Source organism: Leptodactylus fuscus, chromosome 4, assembly GCF_031893055.1.
Source record: "Leptodactylus fuscus isolate aLepFus1 chromosome 4, aLepFus1.hap2, whole genome shotgun sequence".
NCBI lineage: Eukaryota > Metazoa > Chordata > Amphibia > Anura > Leptodactylidae > Leptodactylus > Leptodactylus fuscus.
The window spans coordinates 201,973,977-201,993,400 of record NC_134268.1 but is presented as its reverse complement, the minus strand read 5'-3'; the positions used below and the strand labels follow the sequence as shown (position 1 = coordinate 201,993,400).

Genomic DNA, 19,424 nt, shown 5'->3' with positions numbered 1-19,424 from the left:
AAACTGACAATACAGATACAAGACACCGGAACGCAAAAATCAAAAATATGTTCTGTTCTCAGAAACTAACCCCATAAGACACAATACTCCCGGATGCCTGGTGACACTCCTGGTGTATGTGAGCCATCGGTTGGGTGCGGTTTCTCTGGCCAGTACTCGTCGCTCTCTATCTCCCAGTTTCAGGGGTCTGATGACTCGGGGCACATTCTGACAATCACCGTTCACCTTCCACTTCGTAATCACATAGGCCACTGTCAATTTTGGGTAATTAAGTTCGCTTGCTATGTCACTTAAGGACTGACCATTTCTGTGGTACCCCACAATTACCCCTTTCTCTCTGAATTACTCTGAAAGGTCTGCTATATATGGCTTGAGATGGACTGCAGGTCACAGTGTATCAGATTACACATGTGTAAATAGAAAGAGAAGGGGAGAAGAAAGCAGAAAGCAGAGACAGATGCTTAGTTCAATGCTGGAGCTAAATAGAAACTTTCTATCACAGCCAGTATACTTTACTTATTACAAAACTTGTCAGTACTTCTCTATCTATGTCCTGCATAATCCTGCGGATGTTTATGAGTAAGACAGAGAAAGTTATGCAGCAGATTCTCCTCTACTTACTGTGTGAAGTGTATGTGTCAGATATCTCAGTTCAGCTACTATTGCTTTAAGGTGACCGTGCCAACCTAAGAGGCTTCTGCAGTGTTAGCATTATGGTAGGCTTATCCAATTAACAGCTGAAGATGCATATTTATACCCTCTTCCTCCTCAGCCAGGTGCCTGCAATTGGTTCTACCTTGTCTGACTTTCATACCTCATTCTGATTCTGATGTGATCTCTAGCAACTGACCCTTGGCTTGCTACCAGAAAACCGCTTCTCTCCTGACTCTGGCTTAGACTTTTCCTCCTGAACTGACTACTGGCCTGGACATACAATCTTATGATTTTTCTTCCTGATCCTGATCTGCCTTGTAAGGCTATTTTGGGTTCTGGTTTGATTTCTGATAGTGGAGTGTTTATTTCGCGTCTGGTTTCTGGGTTGAGTAACTTAGACCCCAAACTCAGCAAGGTCCATCTGGCTGTGTAGCTGGTTCTGGGGATGGCATTTTGGTGTCTGGACCCTGTCTCTCAGTGAGAGTTCTACTGCTCTCTGTTATCACCCAGATCCAGCCAAATATTTGACAGAGACTCGGTAGCTAGTCTCTACCTACGAACTCAGGAAGAAATGCCAATTACAGGTAGAGACTGCAAAGGATAAAACTGATAATAATGCAAAATAAAAGCCATATAATGGCGGGAAATGGTGTTTTTCTCCACGTACACACATGAAAAATACAGCAGTAAAGCAATGAGAAACACATTATTTTTTCCCTGCATTTTGTTCCGCAGCATTTTCCTATTTGTAGCCTTAGCTTAAAGGGGTTTTCTGGGACTTTAATACTGGGACCTGCCTTTAGGAAAAGTTATTAATATCAGGACCTCCTTGATCAATTGATTGAAGGGGTCAAAGCTCTTTGGATCAGGCACATGAACACAGATCTTCACATATGCGCCTATCTCATGACAAAGTTTGGTTTGTCATGAATTAAGGGCATCTTCTGCTGGCACAAGTGGCGTCAAGACTTATGTACTATACACCAGCCTAGCCAGCGCTCTTTGTAATGACTGTGAATAGTACTGCAGCTCTCTCCCATCAGCTGGTCAGTGGAGCTGATAAGGTCAAAGCCGTGTTTATGACTAATTGACCAATAATCCCGGGTAACTGTCATCGTCCTAATCAATTAGGCTGAGTGCCAGCAGTAAGGAAGTGACACCAGACACAATGTTGGTATTAGTTCCTCTCTCAACCAAGGAGGAAATACTGACGCACTTTTATTAAAACAATGTGGGGTTAAATAGTAGCAGAGAAAGGAAGTGATATCACAATAACGTAAGTTTCATATTCATTCCTGATCGGTATGATACATCTCAATCAAACAGAAAAAGTTTAAGCAGTGCCATATATAACCAGCTACTCCCGGTCCTGCGTGGTAACCTTGGGGAGCTGTCTTCTGGCAGCAAGCCAAGCACCCATCTTGGATACAGGCGCCATCTTATCATATAACATTATACCAGTTTCAAGCATAAGCAACTATATCTAGCATTCAGTTTTTAAGGATAACAATATTTTTCATACATTACATGATTATAGAGTAGGAGCCCTGACGATACTAATGACCTATTCTAAGGATAAACTACCAGTACTAAAGTCCCAGAAAACCCCTTTAATTTCCCAGGAAATAAATAGATGAATTTAGACAAACTTTATGGGTGTCTAAATATTATTTAATTCAACATATTAAGAAAATTAGGATCTGATTAATTCAATATTGCTCGTAAGATTTACTAATAATTCCCTAGTATAGTATAATAATGCCTGTAACCAATGGTAGTAAAAATTATGAAACACAGTAACAATTTTTAATGTTCTTTTCTTTTTATTTTTTAGTAAATAAGGTCGCTAATAAAAAAATTTTTCAAAAAAATCATCTTTTGTGATGATTGAGATTCCATGAACAATTATTTCCATGGTTGGATTTCAACATCTGAGAGAAATCTCGGAGCATCTCGAAGCTTTTAAAGGTGAAATTAGATAGAAAAATAATTACGTGAATACCTAGTGTGGGAGGTGTATCTTCCCGGATGGGACATCTGTTTTGTATTACCTCTCAACAAGAGTGAATCTTTGTTCAAAAATAAAGAAAAAATAATCTCCGCTTTTCTCCTTTTCTATCTTTTCCATCTTAAAAATTCCAGATTTACATTAGAGGGAATGAGAGTACGCTTGTAGAAATTAAACAAATCACCGACTGCCACTCATTATCTGTCCAATTTATTAACATCTGCTTCTGCTTCACATCAATCAAAGATAATCTTTCAGCAATGATCGTACAATTTTTTTTTTGTCTAGTCCTGAGTGCGAGACGTATTACAGTTCATCAGGACAAGCGAAGCCAATCTCGGTGTCCAACGCCTATGAAATATGACATCCAGATGGCGGATTCACCTTTATTGTGAATCTGAGTGTTTTTATGGGTAAACAGTCAGATCTGTGAGCCTGCCCGTGTCCCCCATGAGATGTAATTGTGGGGTGAAGCTAGAGGTGAGTCCAGCCTAAGGGCTTATTCGGACAGTCGTAACGTGTCCATAGTACATAGACTGTATTACAGCCGCAAATCCCGTCACGGATTAATAACCTAAACTTACAGTACTAAAGATATTTATGATGCTACTAGTTTGGTACATCAAGCCTTGGGCAGAGCCGACTGCACATGCCCGGGCAACAAGAAAATGGCCGCTGACACAGTAAGCTGGTGTAAGCGGCCATTTTCTTGTGGCCCGGGCATGCGCAGTCGGCTCTGCCCGAGGCCTAGAAGATTGAAACCCAGGACGGAAGAATACACAGGGAGAGGGCATTCCAGAATTTCTCTCGCAGAATTGGGGACACCCCCAGTGCTGTTTGAGCGCTAAGGACCGCCCCCAGTGCTGCGAGAGAACTCATTTGCATACCGAAGAAAACCCGTATTTCTACCGAACGGCGGCGCGGAGAAGACATCAAAAGGTAGGAGAAGAATAGCCTTTCTTAAGGCTATTCCGATGTGCTAGGCAGAAAAAAGGGTATCCAATGATAGGATCCTTTTAATGTGGTACTACACAAGGAACGTGTATGTCCTACTTTGTGTCCGGCTAAAAAAAACAGTTTCCCTGCGGACAGACAGAAGATGCACACAGGCGGTCACCTTTGCAAACCCATTCAAGTGAATAGGTTTGAAAACTGACCACCGGGTTTCCATCTCCTGTCCAGTTTCGCGGGGCAGAAGACGGAAATCGAACGGACTGCACAAACTGGACAAAGAGCACAGGTGTGAAAGCGCCCTAAGGGAAAATGGGCAAAATATTTATTGATTTTTCTTGCTTATACAGTACCAGCATATTCTGCAGCACTTTACAGATATTGTTATCACTCACTGTCCCAAGCAGGGCTCACAATCTAAGTTCCCAATCTATATGTATCTTTGAAGTATGGAAGGAAACCAGAGTACTGAAGGTAATCCATGTAAACCCGGGGAGAACATACAAACTCCTTGCAGATGTTGTCCATGGTTGGATTCAAAGCCAGGACCCCAGTGCTGCAAAAGAGCAGTGCTAACCACTGAGCCACCGTGCAATAAGTACTATTTTGCTATTTTTCTACTTTATGCTTCTTGCACTGTAATAATTTTAACCACATTTGCAAATTTATGACACAAAATAATTCATGCACTCTGCTGTGTACAAAGGATAAAAATATTTTCACCTTAAAGTGTGTGCTTAGCCACTTCAGGAAGGTACTGTGGAGAATATATTAAGAACGGAGTTTCCTGTGTCAAACTGAGGTTGTCCAGGCAAAAAGGGTATTTTTTAAATAGAATAAGGGAGGTAAAAAAAAAAATTATAATAATTCATACTCACCTGTCCCCGGCGCTCAAGCGTCCTGCTAGCTCAGTCCAGTCCCACTGCTTAGATGTCTTCTAGAAGTGAAACTCCTCGCTGACTGTGGCGTCTTTGGTCCCTTCTGCTAAAGCCATTGATTGGCCTCAGTGGTCACATGTGGTGGGGACGTTCGCTGTAAGGCAACAACAGACCGGCAGGACTGGACTGCGCTGGGAGACACCGGAGCACCCAGGAGAGACGAGTATGATTTTTTTTTTTACCCCCACAGTCTATTTAAAAAATACATTTTTTTGCCCAGGCAACCCCTCCAGGGAATGCCCCAGCCTCTTAATAATTTTGGCACCCCTCGAGAGGTCCCAAGCACCGGAGCTGAAATGTACACCAATCAGATTTCTGGTATAAGTCATGCCAGTTTTCTAGCATGAGTTGTCGTAAATTTGATGACCCAAGTAGATCCCTGCTCGACTCCAGCAACTATCTTAAAAAGTGGTGAGCGAGACGAAAAACAGCTGATATGTCACAACTAAGGGAGGGTTCACACCTGCGTCCGGTCTCCGCTTTGTGGGTTTCTGTCTTATGCCCGAGAAACTGGACAGGAGACGGAAATTCGGCAGTCAGTGTCCGCCCGTGAGCGACTTCTGGTCTCCACGGCTAAACCGTTTTTTTTGTTTTTTTAACCGGACACAAAGTCCTTCATGTCCAACTTTGTGCACGGTTAAAAAAAAACGGTTTTGCCGCAGAGACCAGAAGACGCTCACGGGCGGTCACTTTGCAAACCCATTCAAGTGAATGCGTTTGAAAACTGACCGCCGGGTTTCCATCTCCAGTCCAGTTTCTCGAGCAGAAGACGGAAACCTGCAAAGCGAAGACCTGGCGCTGGTGTGAACCCGCCCTTAGGCGTAAACCTGATCTTTATACTGCTCATACAGTAAACCACTTTCCATCTCGGTCACTTACCTCAACATGTCTTGAACCAAGAAGGAAAGGCAGGGAAAGACATATGTGTACATTTACATCCTAGGTAGACGGGACGCCACCAGCTAGCACCTAGATATACATAGTATGCTTGTCTAGGGATTAGTAAGAAGTGAATCCTAAGACGTCCTACCTTTTTAAGGCGGATGACCTCCTGAGCACAGGGGTGACAATGAAGGACCTTTTTTTACTTTCCGAGCTTGTCGGCTTAGCGTTCTTCTGCTCTTTGGACGCATCCTTCTTGTTTGCAGCCTTCTCGTCCTTGCTTGTAATTGTGGTTCTGGAAAAAGAAATGAAGCGTTCAGACGCTAGCAACAAGTTCTACTCATTTTCAATGAATCTTAATTTCTTCACATTTTCCTTTCCCATTTACAGTTACTGGATCTGTGACTTTGCAGTGTTTTATTCTAAGTTATCTTGTAAATGCTTTATATGCCGTTTCTGCACGGGAGTGGTCATGTGAAGACAATGTAGGGGTCCTTGTATATTGCCCAGTGAGGCCATGAGGGCACAACAACTGATTTACAAGATGGAGCTATGAGTACACATTGTGCCTATTAGGGCTATTAAGTGTTATTCTGCAAAGCTATAAAAAAATTTCTATAGCTGCAAAAACTTAAAGGGAAGAATATATCGAACTTGTTAATAGAACAGGAAGAGTTGCCAGGGGCTCGGAGCATTTGCTGCTTTGTGCCACTTCTGGGTTTCACAGATGTCACAGATATTATGGCTGCGGCAGGGTTCACGACTATGTGGCTGTGAAACAAATTATTGGATGTAATTGGCCTATTAGCCGAGTCAAAGAAAACAGATTCTATAGCAAAGAGTGGAAAGAATCTGTGCAGGAGGTCACTGGCTTTGAAATGCTATGGCTAAGTCTCTATTATCGAGATCTATAAACATGCAGCTGGCGTTACACTATTATGTCATTCTCTGATGCGTAGCAGGAGCCATCGCAGCCCATGGCTCAGTATTCTTGCACAATGGTGTAGACGTAGCATACTTTCTTCTCACTGCGTTGAATGGCAGAGTTGGTTATGTTTTTCAATGCAGGGAGTATTGCAAAAATGCTGGTTTATGCCTTGTAGCACCATCATATTCTGCAGAGATTTACAGACATTGTCAGTCACTGTCCCATATAGAGCGCACAATCTACAGTACACTCCCTATCACTATGGGGTATAATAGTATGTGCAGGGGCCACTATGGGAAATAATACTGTGTACTGGGGCCACTATGGAGCGTTATAGTGTGTGCAGGGGTCACTATGGGGCAGAATACTGTGTGCAGGGGCCACTATGGGGCATAATACTGTGTGCAGGGGCCACTATGGGGCATAATACTGTGTGCAGGGGCCACTATGGGGCATAATACTGTGTGCAGGGGCCACTATGGGACATAATACTGTGTGCAGGGGCCACTATGGAGCATAATACTGTGTGCAGGGGCCACTATGGGGCATATTACTGTGTGCAGGGGCCACTATGGGGGATAATACTGTGTGCAGGGGCCACTATGGGACATAATACTGTGTGCAGGGGCCACTATGGGGCATAATACTGTGTGCAGGGGCCACTATGGGACATAATATTGTGTGCAGGGGCCACTATGGAGCATAATACTGTGTGCAGGGGCCACTATGGGGCATAATACTGTGTGCGGGGGCCACTATGGGGGATAATACTGTGTGCAGGGGCCACTATGGGGCATAATACTGTGTGCAGGGGCCACTATGGGGCATATTACTGTGTGCGGGGGCCACTATGGGGCATAATACTGTGTGCAGGGGCCACTATGGGGTATAATACTGTGTGCAGGGGCCACTATGGGGTATAATACTGTGTGCAGGGGCCACTATGGGGCATAATGCTGTGTGCAGGGGCCACTATGGGGCATAATACTGTGTGCAGGGGCCACTATGGGAAATAATACTGTGTACTGGGGCCACTATGGAGCGTTATAGTGTGTGCAGGCCACTATGGGGTATAATACTGTGTGCAGGGGCCACTATGGGGCATCATAGTATGTGCAGGGGCCACTATGGGGCATAATACTGTGTTCAGGGGCCACCAAGGCATAATAGTATGTGCAGGGGCCACTATGGGCATAATAGTATGTGCAGGGGCCACTATGGGGCATAATACTGTGTGCAGGGGCCACTATGGGGGATAATACTGTGTGCAGGGGCCACTATGGGGCATAATAGAGAGCCCAGGAATGTGGGGGGGGAGGGGGGTCTTCGGTGTCAGTCGGGAAGGGGGAAGCATGTCAAAAGTTCGCCACGGGGCCCTGCCTTTCCTAGTTACGCCACTGGTCAAGGGCATTATGTTTGGAGTACACATTGGAAAGTTTTCTCTGTGTATACGAGGGACATTGCGTGAGAATGTGTTGAGAACAGCTGAACATGGAGTCACAGCACAAAAATATTTATAAATCACTAAAACTTGACATTAAACATCTAAGATGCCAACAATCATAATGAGATAGGCCTATAAAACAACAACCATATAACACAGTCAGACATAGGTCCTATAAGTTGGGACCAAAATTAACAAAGAGAGATCCCATACGGCCTGCCAGTGAGGTGTTAGGAAATGGATCAATCTTACCGGGTTGGAGCATAAATGCTGGGAACGGCAGCGTATATTAGGATACTACTATGACCACTGACTACGACCCATCATGGTTATATCACAGGACAGTAAGCAGTGACTGCCGGCATCACAGATAACTATAATACTTTGTAACCAGGTCTCTATATATAGTGCAGGGCGGGGAATATGGTGGCTATAGAGGCCAGAGGCCGTGCACTGGAGGCCTAACAGAAACCTGACACATTAGAAGTCAATGGGGGACAAGGACCATTACAGATAATGACAGAGGTACCTAAAAATAATAAGGAAGACATGCAAAAATATACAAATTAGGCTCTGTTTACATCTGCACAATGGGTTTCTGTTGTAAATGAGAACCGCAACACAATGCTAGGTCTGCTGCCCAGCAGATACCAGTGTTGCCCCATGGACCCCATTTATTTATAATAGGGTCCATCAAAGTCTACCCCCGATGTCTATTTTATCTTACCATCACCAGGAAAGAGAATGAAAAAAAAATACAGATTAAGGAGCTGAAAGGGTTTTCCAGGTTCACAGTATTGATGTCTGATTGTTAGGATAGGTCATTAATATGACCCCTCGTTCACATCAGCATGTGGATTCTGTCCGGAGGAGTCCGCATGGGGACCTCCCCTGAACGGAATACCGAACGCAACTGCAAGCGCTGGTGCAGTAAAAGCACATGGACCCCATAGACTATAATGGGGTCCGTGTGCTTGCTGCCAGATCTCCGCAGGAAACGTGCAGGCAGGAAAGTAGTTCACCATCTACTTTATTGTGCGCACGATTCATGCAGGCTGCATTCGGCAAGCACACGGACCCCGTCTATAGGGGTCCGTGTGCTTTTACAGCACAGCGCTTGCAATTGCGTTTGTATTGCGTTTGGGGGGTCTCCATGCGGACTTTCACCAGACGGAATGCAAAAGCAGATGTGAGCCAACCCTTAGACTGACTCTCAGCAGCCCCGCTGATCAGCTGTTTAATGGGGCTAGGGCGCCTGGTCCAATGCTGTGACCTACTCATGGTTTACATTAGTCGGTCTACTTGCCTGCCATCTGCTTAGTAGTGGCAGTGTCGGGTACTGCAGCCAGATCCCATTGACACTAGTAAGCAGGTGGTTTGCCGCCATTGTATACAACGAACAGGCCGCGGTCCCTTCAAGCAGTGATAAGTTTCAGCCCTACACTGATCAGATATCTGGACTATCCTAATAATAAGCCATCAATAGGGTCATCCTAGAAAACCCCTTTAAGCTGCTGTAGCCTAACCAGCTGCAATATAATACTAGATCTACAGATTTTATGCTCCATTGTAAGAATGTTAGTGAAATGGAAATCATTTCCACATGGCACATCATGTGCGAGACAATTCAGTCTCACTGTCCCAACATACCGAGGTGGTCGCCTAGAAGTACCTAACGTCCACAATTATACGGCAATAAAATCGCCAACTACAGCCCTGCCTTGTGCGTTCCTGCAGCCCTTCTTAATTTCTCATCTTTATTAGATTAGAAAATTATAATGTTCACGTAAATCAAGACAGAATTTAATAACGTTTTATGTCTGTCCTCCTGTACGACTTGTATGTACCGAGAGCCACAATCTTCAATTTTACTGAGGTTTCCAGAGAATTTTTCCATCTACAAAAATCGCCGCCACTAACTAAAATAATTTGGCCCCCGTCTACGTATCTGCTTCATTTAAAACGTCCATAAACTATGAGAATTGCAAGGTATTAGGACAGAAAAGACAACATACTCCTGGTGACCATTAAGGGTTAGGTTCTTCCATTTCAGAGACGGCTCTAATTTGGCCTTGTTAGTCTTGCTTTTTACAAGTGGATTCCTTGTCTTCTCCTGTGCTTTCTTTTCTGGATACTCATTAGACCAATGGTTTTGGCTTGGTTCCTCTGCTTCAACGATATCCACATGTTGAATGGTTTGAGCCACTGGTTGGTCTTCATAATATATAAAATCCTATGAATAGACAATACAAGTTTATGAATCGAATGCTGATGGCGAAATAGGCTATAAACAAAAATAGCAAAATGAATGAAGAAAATGCAGCGAAATGGGAAAATATAGCGACAGATACACTAAGGGATATACAGTATACGCTTAGTATACAGCTAGGTGTCATAATCATAGGATTCACAACAATCGAAAGTGCGCTGTGTACTTTGTGGTATGGAATAGCAAAGTCTTCTGGGCTACTTCAGCCTAAGGGCTCGATCACACGGGACAAGGGGGGCGCGGATTCTGACGCCAAATCCACCTCAGAATCCGCCCCCTCACAATAGAGGTCTATGTAGGCCGCTAGCTTCCTTTTTTCCGTGAGTGGTATGTTCCGGCTCACGGAAAAAAAAAGCGAGCTGTCCTTTCTTCAGGCGGATTCTGCAGCTGAGCCATCCCCAGTGTCCGCCTCGTGACAGCACCCTCCGGACTAGGTCCATTCATTTGAGCCTAGAATGGAGCAGGAAGCCGTGACAGTCGCGGCAGGCGCATTTTGGTCCTATTCTGACGTGGCTTCCCGCATCAAAATCAGGACCAAAATACACAGTCCCGTGCCGCATGTAAAATAGCCCTGATTTTTACTGGCCATGTAAAGACCAATAGACTAATGGACCCCTATGTATATGTATCCAGTTCTACCACACTCTGATGTAGGAAAGGTAATAGTGCAAGGACCGTCTTGGACAAAACCAATGTCAGAGAATCCATGGCGCCCGATCAGATGCAAGTACTGTTCTATTTTTATTAAAGTATCAAACATATTAGATCCAAACAATAATGAATGTCGGACTGTTACAGAGAATAGATCCCCAAATGTTTCAGTCTGAAGACCTTCACCAATTGGTATTCTGTATAAAGAATTGTGAGAGGGAATTCCGGCCCCAGGGGCCAGTGCACATGTATATGGCACACACATAATATGTGTGTGGTTCATGCCCTTCTCAGACCCATTCACTTCATGCAGTGAGCCTAGGCCACAAAATGGAGAGGAATAGAATTCGTTCTGAGTTTTGACTTGGGATCACGGTCCCTTACGCACATCGTGATAATACACAGGCGTGTGTATGGGGCCACAGAAACGGGTCAGTGTGCTAGCCATTAAAAATACAGGTATCACACTGATAAAGCATATGATCATGTGAATATAGTTTTAGGTTGAGTCAAATTTAGGCCACTAATCCGCTGTGATCTGCCGCACATATGTCTGACTCTTTACTTGGTGTTCTGTTAAGAGGCCACAGTGCTCACCTAAATGTTATGGTCCTTCAAACAGCTTATGAGTGGGAGTCCTAAATGTTGGATCCTCGCTGATCTTCCAATGATGACTTATACCAGGGCTAGGCAACCTTCGGCACTCCAGCTGTTGTAATACTACAACTCCCAGCATGCATATTTGTTCTGCCGTTCTTGGAACTCCCGTGAAAGTGAATGGAGCATGATGGGAGTTGTAGTTTCACAGCAGCTGGAGTGCCGAAGGTTGTTGACCCCTGACCTATACTTAGGATAGGTCATCATGACAACCCTGTAAATAGTCAGTCCTTGACCATTTGTCCTAAAGCTAATAGGCAGGATTCATACATAGGGACAGATTTACTAAAGGACCTATCACACAAGCTGATGATGAGGGATGACAAGAATGTTCGGCACCAGACGTAAATTGGGCTGTGTTGGTGACAATAATGAACCTACATGTGCCTGAACGATTGCACTAAGTATCATACGGTGACATACTATACTAATAACTGCTCAGTTTATATGGCACTATGGCGATCAACCTACTTTTGTGTCAAGGTGTCTCTGTTATGACCAAACTACTGGTCTCAAACAATGGGCGGAGTAAGTTCACATAGCAGGCAAACAAAGCAGCAATTCCGAAGCATTATATTTAGGAAAAGTCTTCACTTTACATAAGCTACCAGTATAGATAGGATCCTTGAGATGGGACAACCCCTTTAATAACAAAGTTACTTGTAGACAGTGTAAAGTTAGCCCAGGCAGCCTACACATACCCCAGATAGTAGCTAAAAGAAAGTAGCTAACTTCATATTAAAGAGTAACACAACATCAGAATATCATGTGTACCTGCTTAGTGATGTTTTCAGCAAATCGTGGCGACTTGTCCTTCAGCAACGTTATGAGATCTTTGTAAACCTGACCTTGTCTGTCGTAGTTAATTTCATTCGTATCCTTGATTTTACCCTGAAAAATGAATCGGTGCAGGTGAGTGAAACTCTTCTGAAGCCACATAAAGGGTTAACAGATCGAAATGCACTCACTCCATTTATAAAGGTCCCCGATGTGCTGCACGTCACACAGATAGGTTCAGTGTCATGGGGTGTAACCATCAGATAGCAGATTTCCCCATGAACTTGTCTCCAAGGTGGAGAACGGCAACCATTGGAGAATTCATAATCTAGAGAAAAAAAATCAAAATAAATATATTCGCCTTTTAGTGATATTTCGTATTATTTTTTTTATTTTATTCTGCCCCTATTATACCTATACAGACAACGCCAGCACATATATATTTCCATAGGTATAATTGACATGCTGGGATTTACAAAAACATGAGTGTTTTTAAAATCGCAGCATTTCCACTGCAGATTTTTATTTTTATAGGTGGATGCGATTAACTTGAATCTCATCCAGGTAATGTAAAATGTAGCGTTTCTGCAACGTGGGGCCCAGTCCTAGGCTGAGGCCCCGCGTTACGAAAATGCAACAGTTTTGTTACAGATTTTGCAGCGGTTTTTTGAGCCAAAGTCAAGAATGGCTGCAAAAGGAATGGGAAATATATATAGCGAGTTCTTATATTTCTCCCTTCTGCTCAATCCACTTCTGACTTTGGCTCAAAAAAAAGTAACTAAATTTGCAACAAAAACACTCTACATTCTGCAACGTGAGGCCTCAGCCTTAAGGAGCTATCATGGGCTGTGACGTTCCATCTCCTATGGAAAAGGAGGGACTTCATGGCATATGAATTGCTGGTGGAGACAAAGTACCAATATATGTTATTGTTGCAACTCCCAAGAACTGTCCGCAAGACATTACGGTCAAGTTGACGCCCTTATCTGAAACTTCAAAAGTGATTTCCAATCCGAGATGCATGTTTTATACTGCTGACTATCCACAGGATAGGTCATTCTTATCTTACGTGTGGGGGTCTGACACCCGTTCCCAGCCTCTTGGCTCCAGAATCTGCTTCAATGGACAGGGACAGTCTGCTCATTATTCAGGTAACAGTAGCGGAATTGCAGCCATGTCCGTGCTATAGTAGTAGTGGTAGGGAACTGACGCTCCTATCACTGCCGCGGCTTCTTACTTCCAGCTGATCTGTGCAGGGCCTGGTGTCAGAACCCAAAAGACCAGATGACCTATCCTGTGGGTGATCATATTCATACAGACAAGGGACTTGCTCTCTTCACATCTGCATCATGGTTTCCATTTACAGTAGACACAATGCTATATCAATGAACCCTATTTTTAAGGATGAACTGTTGTGTGTGTTCATCCTACTAACTCCTATTCCTACTAATACTAATATTAGGAATGGATTTGAATGAAATTTGGCACATAGATAGTGTGTAACCTTGATTAACACATACAGTCCTATGAAAAAGTTTGGGCACCCCTATTAATCTTAATCATTTTTATTCTAAATATTTTGGTGTTTGCAACAGCCATTTCAGTTTGATATATCTAATAACTGATGGACACAGTAATATTTCAGGATTGAAATGAGGTTTATTGTACTAACAGAAAATGTGCAATATGTATTAAACCAAAATTTGACCGGTGCAAAAGTATGGGCACCCTTATCATTTTATTGATTTGAATTCCCCTAACTACTTTTTACTGACTTACTGAAGCACAAAATTGGTTTTGTAACCTCAGTGAGCTTTGAACTTCATAGCCAGATGTATCCAATCATAAGAAAAGGTATTTAAGGTGGCCAATTGCAAGTTGATCTCCTATTTGAATCTCCTCTGAAGAGTGGCATCATGGGCTACTCAAAACAACTCTCAAATGATCTGAAAACAAAGATTGTTCAACATAGTTGTTCAGGGGAAGGATACAAAAAGTTGTCTCAGAGATTTAACTTGTCAGTTTCCACTGTGAGGAACATAGTAAGGAAATGGAAGACCACAGGGACAGTTCTTGTTAAGCCCAGAAGTGGCAGGCCAAGAAAAATATCAGAAAGGCAGAGAAGAAGAATGGTGAGAACAGTCAAGGACAATCCACAGACCACCTCCAAAGAGCTGCAGCATCATCTTGCTGCAGATGGTGTCACTGTGCATCGGTCAACTATACAGCGCACTTTGCACAAATAGAAGCTGTATGGGAGAGTGATGAGAAAGAAGCCGTTTCTGCACGTACGCCACAAATAGAGTTGCCTGAGGTATGAAAAAGCACATTTGGACAAGGCAGCTTCATTTTGGAAACAAAAATTGAGTTGTTTGGTTATAAAAAAAAGGCGTTATGCATGGCGTCCAAAAAGAAACAGCATTCCAAGAAAAACACATGCTACCCACTGTAAAATTTGGTGGAGGTTCCATCATGCTTTGGGGCTGTGTGGCCAATGCCGGCATCGGGAATCTTGTTAAAGTTGAGAGTCGCATGGATTCCACTCAGTATCAGCAGATTCTTGAGAATAATGTTCAAGAATCAGTGACGAAGTTGAAGTTACGCCGGGGATGGATATTTCAGCAAGACAATGATCCAAAACACCGCTCCAAATCCTCAGGCATTCATGCAGAGGAACAATTACAATGTTCTGGAATGGCCATCCCAGTCCCCAGACCTGAATATCATTGAACATCTGTGGGATGATTTGAAGCGGGCTGTCCATGCTCGGCGACCATCTAACTTAACTGAACTTGAATTGTTTGTCCAAAATACCTTTATCCAGGATCCAGGAACTGATTAAAAACTACAGGAAGCGACTAGAGGCTGTTATCTTTGCAAAAGGAGGATCTACTAAATAATAATGTCACTTTTCTGTTGAGGTGCCCATACTTTTGCACCGGTCAAATTTTGGTTTAATGCATATTGCACATTTTCTGTTAGTACAATAAACCTCATTTCAATCCTGAAATATTACTGTGTCCATCAGTTATTAGATGTATCAAACTGAAATGGCTGTTGCAAACACCAAAATATTTAGAACTAAAAATGATTAAGATTAATAGGGGTGCCCAAACTTTTTCATAGGACTGTATGCTACTTTTTATCCCAATAAATGACATGGCTTCATGACTGCTATGAATTTATGTTCACACACTATATTACACTGCTCTTATCTCAGCATCTGATAACACCTGTTATCTCTCTATGTAAACACTCAGCTAACCCTCAGTCTGGTCTGTACACACATTTGCATATTATCTGATCTGCTCCAGGCAGTGCTGACACACTGGATGGGAAAACACCTTTAATCCAAATTGGCAGTTTGCTACTTTTAAACATGGCGGGAAAAAAAAATCTAATTTGTTTCAAAATTCTAAAACAAGAACATCTATGAAGGAAGCCAGAAGACAACACAGTTCTCCTCAAACGGAGCTGAGGGGGATCATCAGCGTCAACAACACGCTCCCAGTGAGCTGCTGAGATGCCGGAACAATCACAGGCACAGCGCGAGGAACGAGTTTAGTGGCAGGCCAGCTTGACAGCTGCTGAAAACCGGAGCAGGCAGATCATCGGCGCCAACAACACGCTCATTATATGGTGTCCCAGCGAGCTGCTGAGATGCTGCAACAATCATGGGCACTGTGCGAAGAACAAGTTCAGTGGGAGTCTAGCTTGACAGCTGCCGAAACACCGGAGTTGGTGGATCATCAACGCCAAAAACACGCTCATTATATGGCGTCCCAGCGAGCTGCTGAGATGCCGGAACAATCACAGACATGGCGCGAGGAACAGGGTCAGCAGCAGGGCAGCTTAAGAGCTGCCAAAACTCCGGAGCAGGCGGATCATCAACGGCAGCAATTTGCTGAATATAGGCGGATCATCCACTCCAACAACCCGCAGATGAAGTCGCAGGCAGAGGCTAGTAGAGAATAAATGACTTATATTCAGCAGTGACATATGAAATCTGAGTCCAGTAACCTGCAGTCTGTCTCAAAATATTTTAGCAGAGGGAGGGGTTGCAGCGACACAGCCTGAACAGTAGAGACATTTCTATCTGCTAAGATATATTACAAAGTTTCTTACAACAACCAGTACTTATGTACAACTTGATGCTACTATATATGTATATTGCACCTATTTACCATATAACATAGTGTACAACACTGTAGTACTCATACAAAACCTGTTTTACAATGTCGAATAACATATATTAATCAAACCAGCTCAGATCACAAACCCGAAGTGTATTCTATTGATTTCAGCACAGATTTGTCTTCCTCTTTGCAGAAACGTCTGATCAGATTAATCTCATTCTTCACTGCGGTCGGAGAAACACGGACTTCTCTGAAATGAGAAACAGAAAGCGATTATTACCTTGACCCAGAACATCTGTCTTTGCTGTAAAGTGGACAGCCCCGTGTGTTCCAGTATTAATGTTTCAAGTACAAATCCTTGTTGAGTCACACGAGGTAAAGTTCCCTCATCCACGACAACACTGAATATATTCATTCCTTGTTATACTGACCAATAAATGACAAGGCTTCACGATTGTTATGAATTTATGTTCACATACTATATTATACAGCTTACTTACTTACATAGAAAATGTAAAACTACAGAACTGGAGGTAACAGACAAGAACACCTACAGACTAAATATCTCCACCGTTTTCTGTACGCAGCCCCTAGGCACTCCAACGTATCTCCATGGTTACAGACCACAAATAAACTTGATGCATGGGCACACATAACGGACAGCAGCCAATCAGATGGCATTGATCCAAAAAATAAGGAAATTTGAGACATTTGCCATGTCAAGTCCGGTTAAAGGGACTGCCCAATTTCTCAGGATCCCTTTATTCCCCCATAAAAGTGATTATTGGGGGAGGAGGGTCAAACATTAGAAGTTTAATTACTATGGGCCAACGAGATATCTCCATTAAGTCCTTTACTAAGGCTAAATTCACATCTGTGGAGAACCCGCCACAAAAACCGCGCAATATCGTCAGAGAGAAAAGTACTGCACGGAATACTTGTCTCTCAGTCGCCGTCACATCCGCTTACACCCGGAGGATCACAATATAGTCAATGGGGTCTGCCGGTGTCCGCGGGTAGCCGCTGTTTTAAAGGTCCAGCGCTCCGTCTTTTGGGTACCCCGTGCAGATGTGAATCTATCCTTACCTAAACAGCCACTGATCACTGAGTGGCATCACTTAGTGCTGTATGGTAACATTACTCGAGAAGAACTATATGGCAGTATTGTGTGGTGATATTACTATGGCTGTATGTCGCAGTACTAGTTCTGTACTAAACAGCTGTAATATGCGGTCGGTACAGTATATAGAATATTATATGAGAGGGTTATTTACACCTTGTATAGCCATATTATTTGGACTGAGTTTTATTTGGGTACTGTACTGCAATATGGTGTGTGCACACAACTTAGTGAAAGGTGGATTCTGTCAGTACCAAATTACACCCTGAACCTGCCTCTCATTGTATTCAATAGGGGACAAAGAGCAAAACAGGACACTGAAAAATACCGTATATACTCAAGTATAAACCGAATTTTTAAGAACAGCTTTTGTGCTGAAAAAGCACCCCTCGGCTTATACTCGAGTCAAGCAAAAAAAATATATATATTTTTTTTTTTGGGGGGGGGGGAGGGGTCTATGACCAGCCGCAATAGTAATGTATAGAATCTCCCATAAAATAGTGAAAGAAAAAAAAATAAAATAAATAAAAGTTGTAAATCCCTCCTTTCCCTAGAATACATATAAAAGTAGAAAATGACTGTGACACACATACACATTAGGTCTCCCTGTGTCTGACAGTGCCCGGTCTACTGAATATAGGGGATCTGCAGTGCTCCTGTTCCGTCGGGAAGGGGTTAATAGGAGCACTACAGATCCCCTATATTCAGCCAGGCTGAGTTCCAATTGGGGGGGAAAAAAAACTCAGTCCTCAAGCTCAGGGAAGGGGCAGACAGACAACCAAACACCCCCTCCCCTTCCCCAGCAACTACTGCACCCAAAAACCATTTTAATTTTTGAAATTTTCCAGTAGCTGCTGCATTTCCCCCCCTAAGGTTTATACTCGAGTCAATAAGTTTTCCCAGTTTTTTGTGGTAAAATTAGGGGGGTCGGCTTATACTTGAATATATACGGTAACCGCCCTGCTCAATCTTACTGTTCATGAATCCTATTAGGTGACAGGTAAGATTCTGGAAGGTCACTATGTCTCCCCCAGATTCCTCTCCTATGTGTGGTAAGTGAGGATACAATTCAGGTAAAACCTTAGCTGTGAGATGGCTTCTTCTGTTAACCTTTTCTTGTCCTACTAGAGAGGTGCCTTCAAGCACAGGTGGGAGCTGGGCCTCATTAAAGGCCTATATAAGTGTTAGGACGGGCCGGGGCCTCCGCTGTGCTGCAGGAAGGCGCCTGATCTGATCCCTGTCCAGCGCTGGAGTCACTGCTGCTTCCGGCGCTGGGGTAGGCCGGAGGCCTCCGCTTGAGGCACTTCCAGGTTCAGGGGGGTCAGCAGCGGGCCAGAGGCTATTTAGGCCTCATTCTGGATCTTGCTTGCCGCTGGTTAGTAGTTTTCCCTGCGGTGTCAGCTCCCTAGCGACGAGCCTATCCTGCTTCCCTGTCACATGTTTCCTGCCTCCTGTCTCTGCTCTTGGATTCCTGGATTTGTGACCCAGCTTACTATACAGACCTCTCCTCCGTGATCCTGATTTGGCACCGTTATGAGCTCCTGTGTATGACCTTTGGTTTCCACCTTACGTCGCTTCTGCCTCTGCGTTCTACTACCTCGTGATCTCCAGTTATCGACCCGGCTTGCTTGACCACGGATTTGCTCATCTACTACTCCATTCCTTCCGGCCTTCTTAGACTTCGCGCTAAGGTTAGTGTCTGGGTCTTTCTGGGTCCTCTTACCTGGGGTTCGATGGGTGTGCGTAGCTCTCTGAGCAGTTGCGGGTCTGGGCCTCGGACTATTGCCAAGTCCAACTCCACCCTCAGGAGCTCTGGTGAAGAACTCCGGGGCCTGATTCTGGTCCGGTTGGGAGAGCGAAGCACACCCAGGACTGTTTTTGCCTCAGTGATTGAGGATTCTAGTAGCCTAGGACTTACTGGGTTATCTGTTGCATCAGGTTTCCTAACAATAAGGTTGCAAAATTCTCAGTCCTGAGCAGTTCCTGGAGAGGAGGAGTTGGTTCTGTCA

At 43.8% G+C, this 19,424-nt stretch overlaps 1 protein-coding gene across 1 annotated transcript in view; it reads right to left on the bottom strand.

Moving 5' to 3' along the window:
- Positions 1-19,424, bottom strand: part of ODAD2 (outer dynein arm docking complex subunit 2) — a 123,445-nt gene that overhangs the window by 92,299 nt on the left and 11,722 nt on the right. Inside the window, exons 5-9 of the mRNA XM_075271699.1 lie at positions 16,439-16,545; positions 12,351-12,487; positions 12,157-12,273; positions 9,821-10,038; positions 5,582-5,728 (exon numbers count right to left, since the gene is read on the bottom strand). Of these exons, the coding sequence (XP_075127800.1) occupies positions 5,582-5,728; positions 9,821-10,038; positions 12,157-12,273; positions 12,351-12,487; positions 16,439-16,545 (726 nt within the window). The remainder of the gene's footprint in view (positions 1-5,581; positions 5,729-9,820; positions 10,039-12,156; positions 12,274-12,350; positions 12,488-16,438; positions 16,546-19,424) is intronic.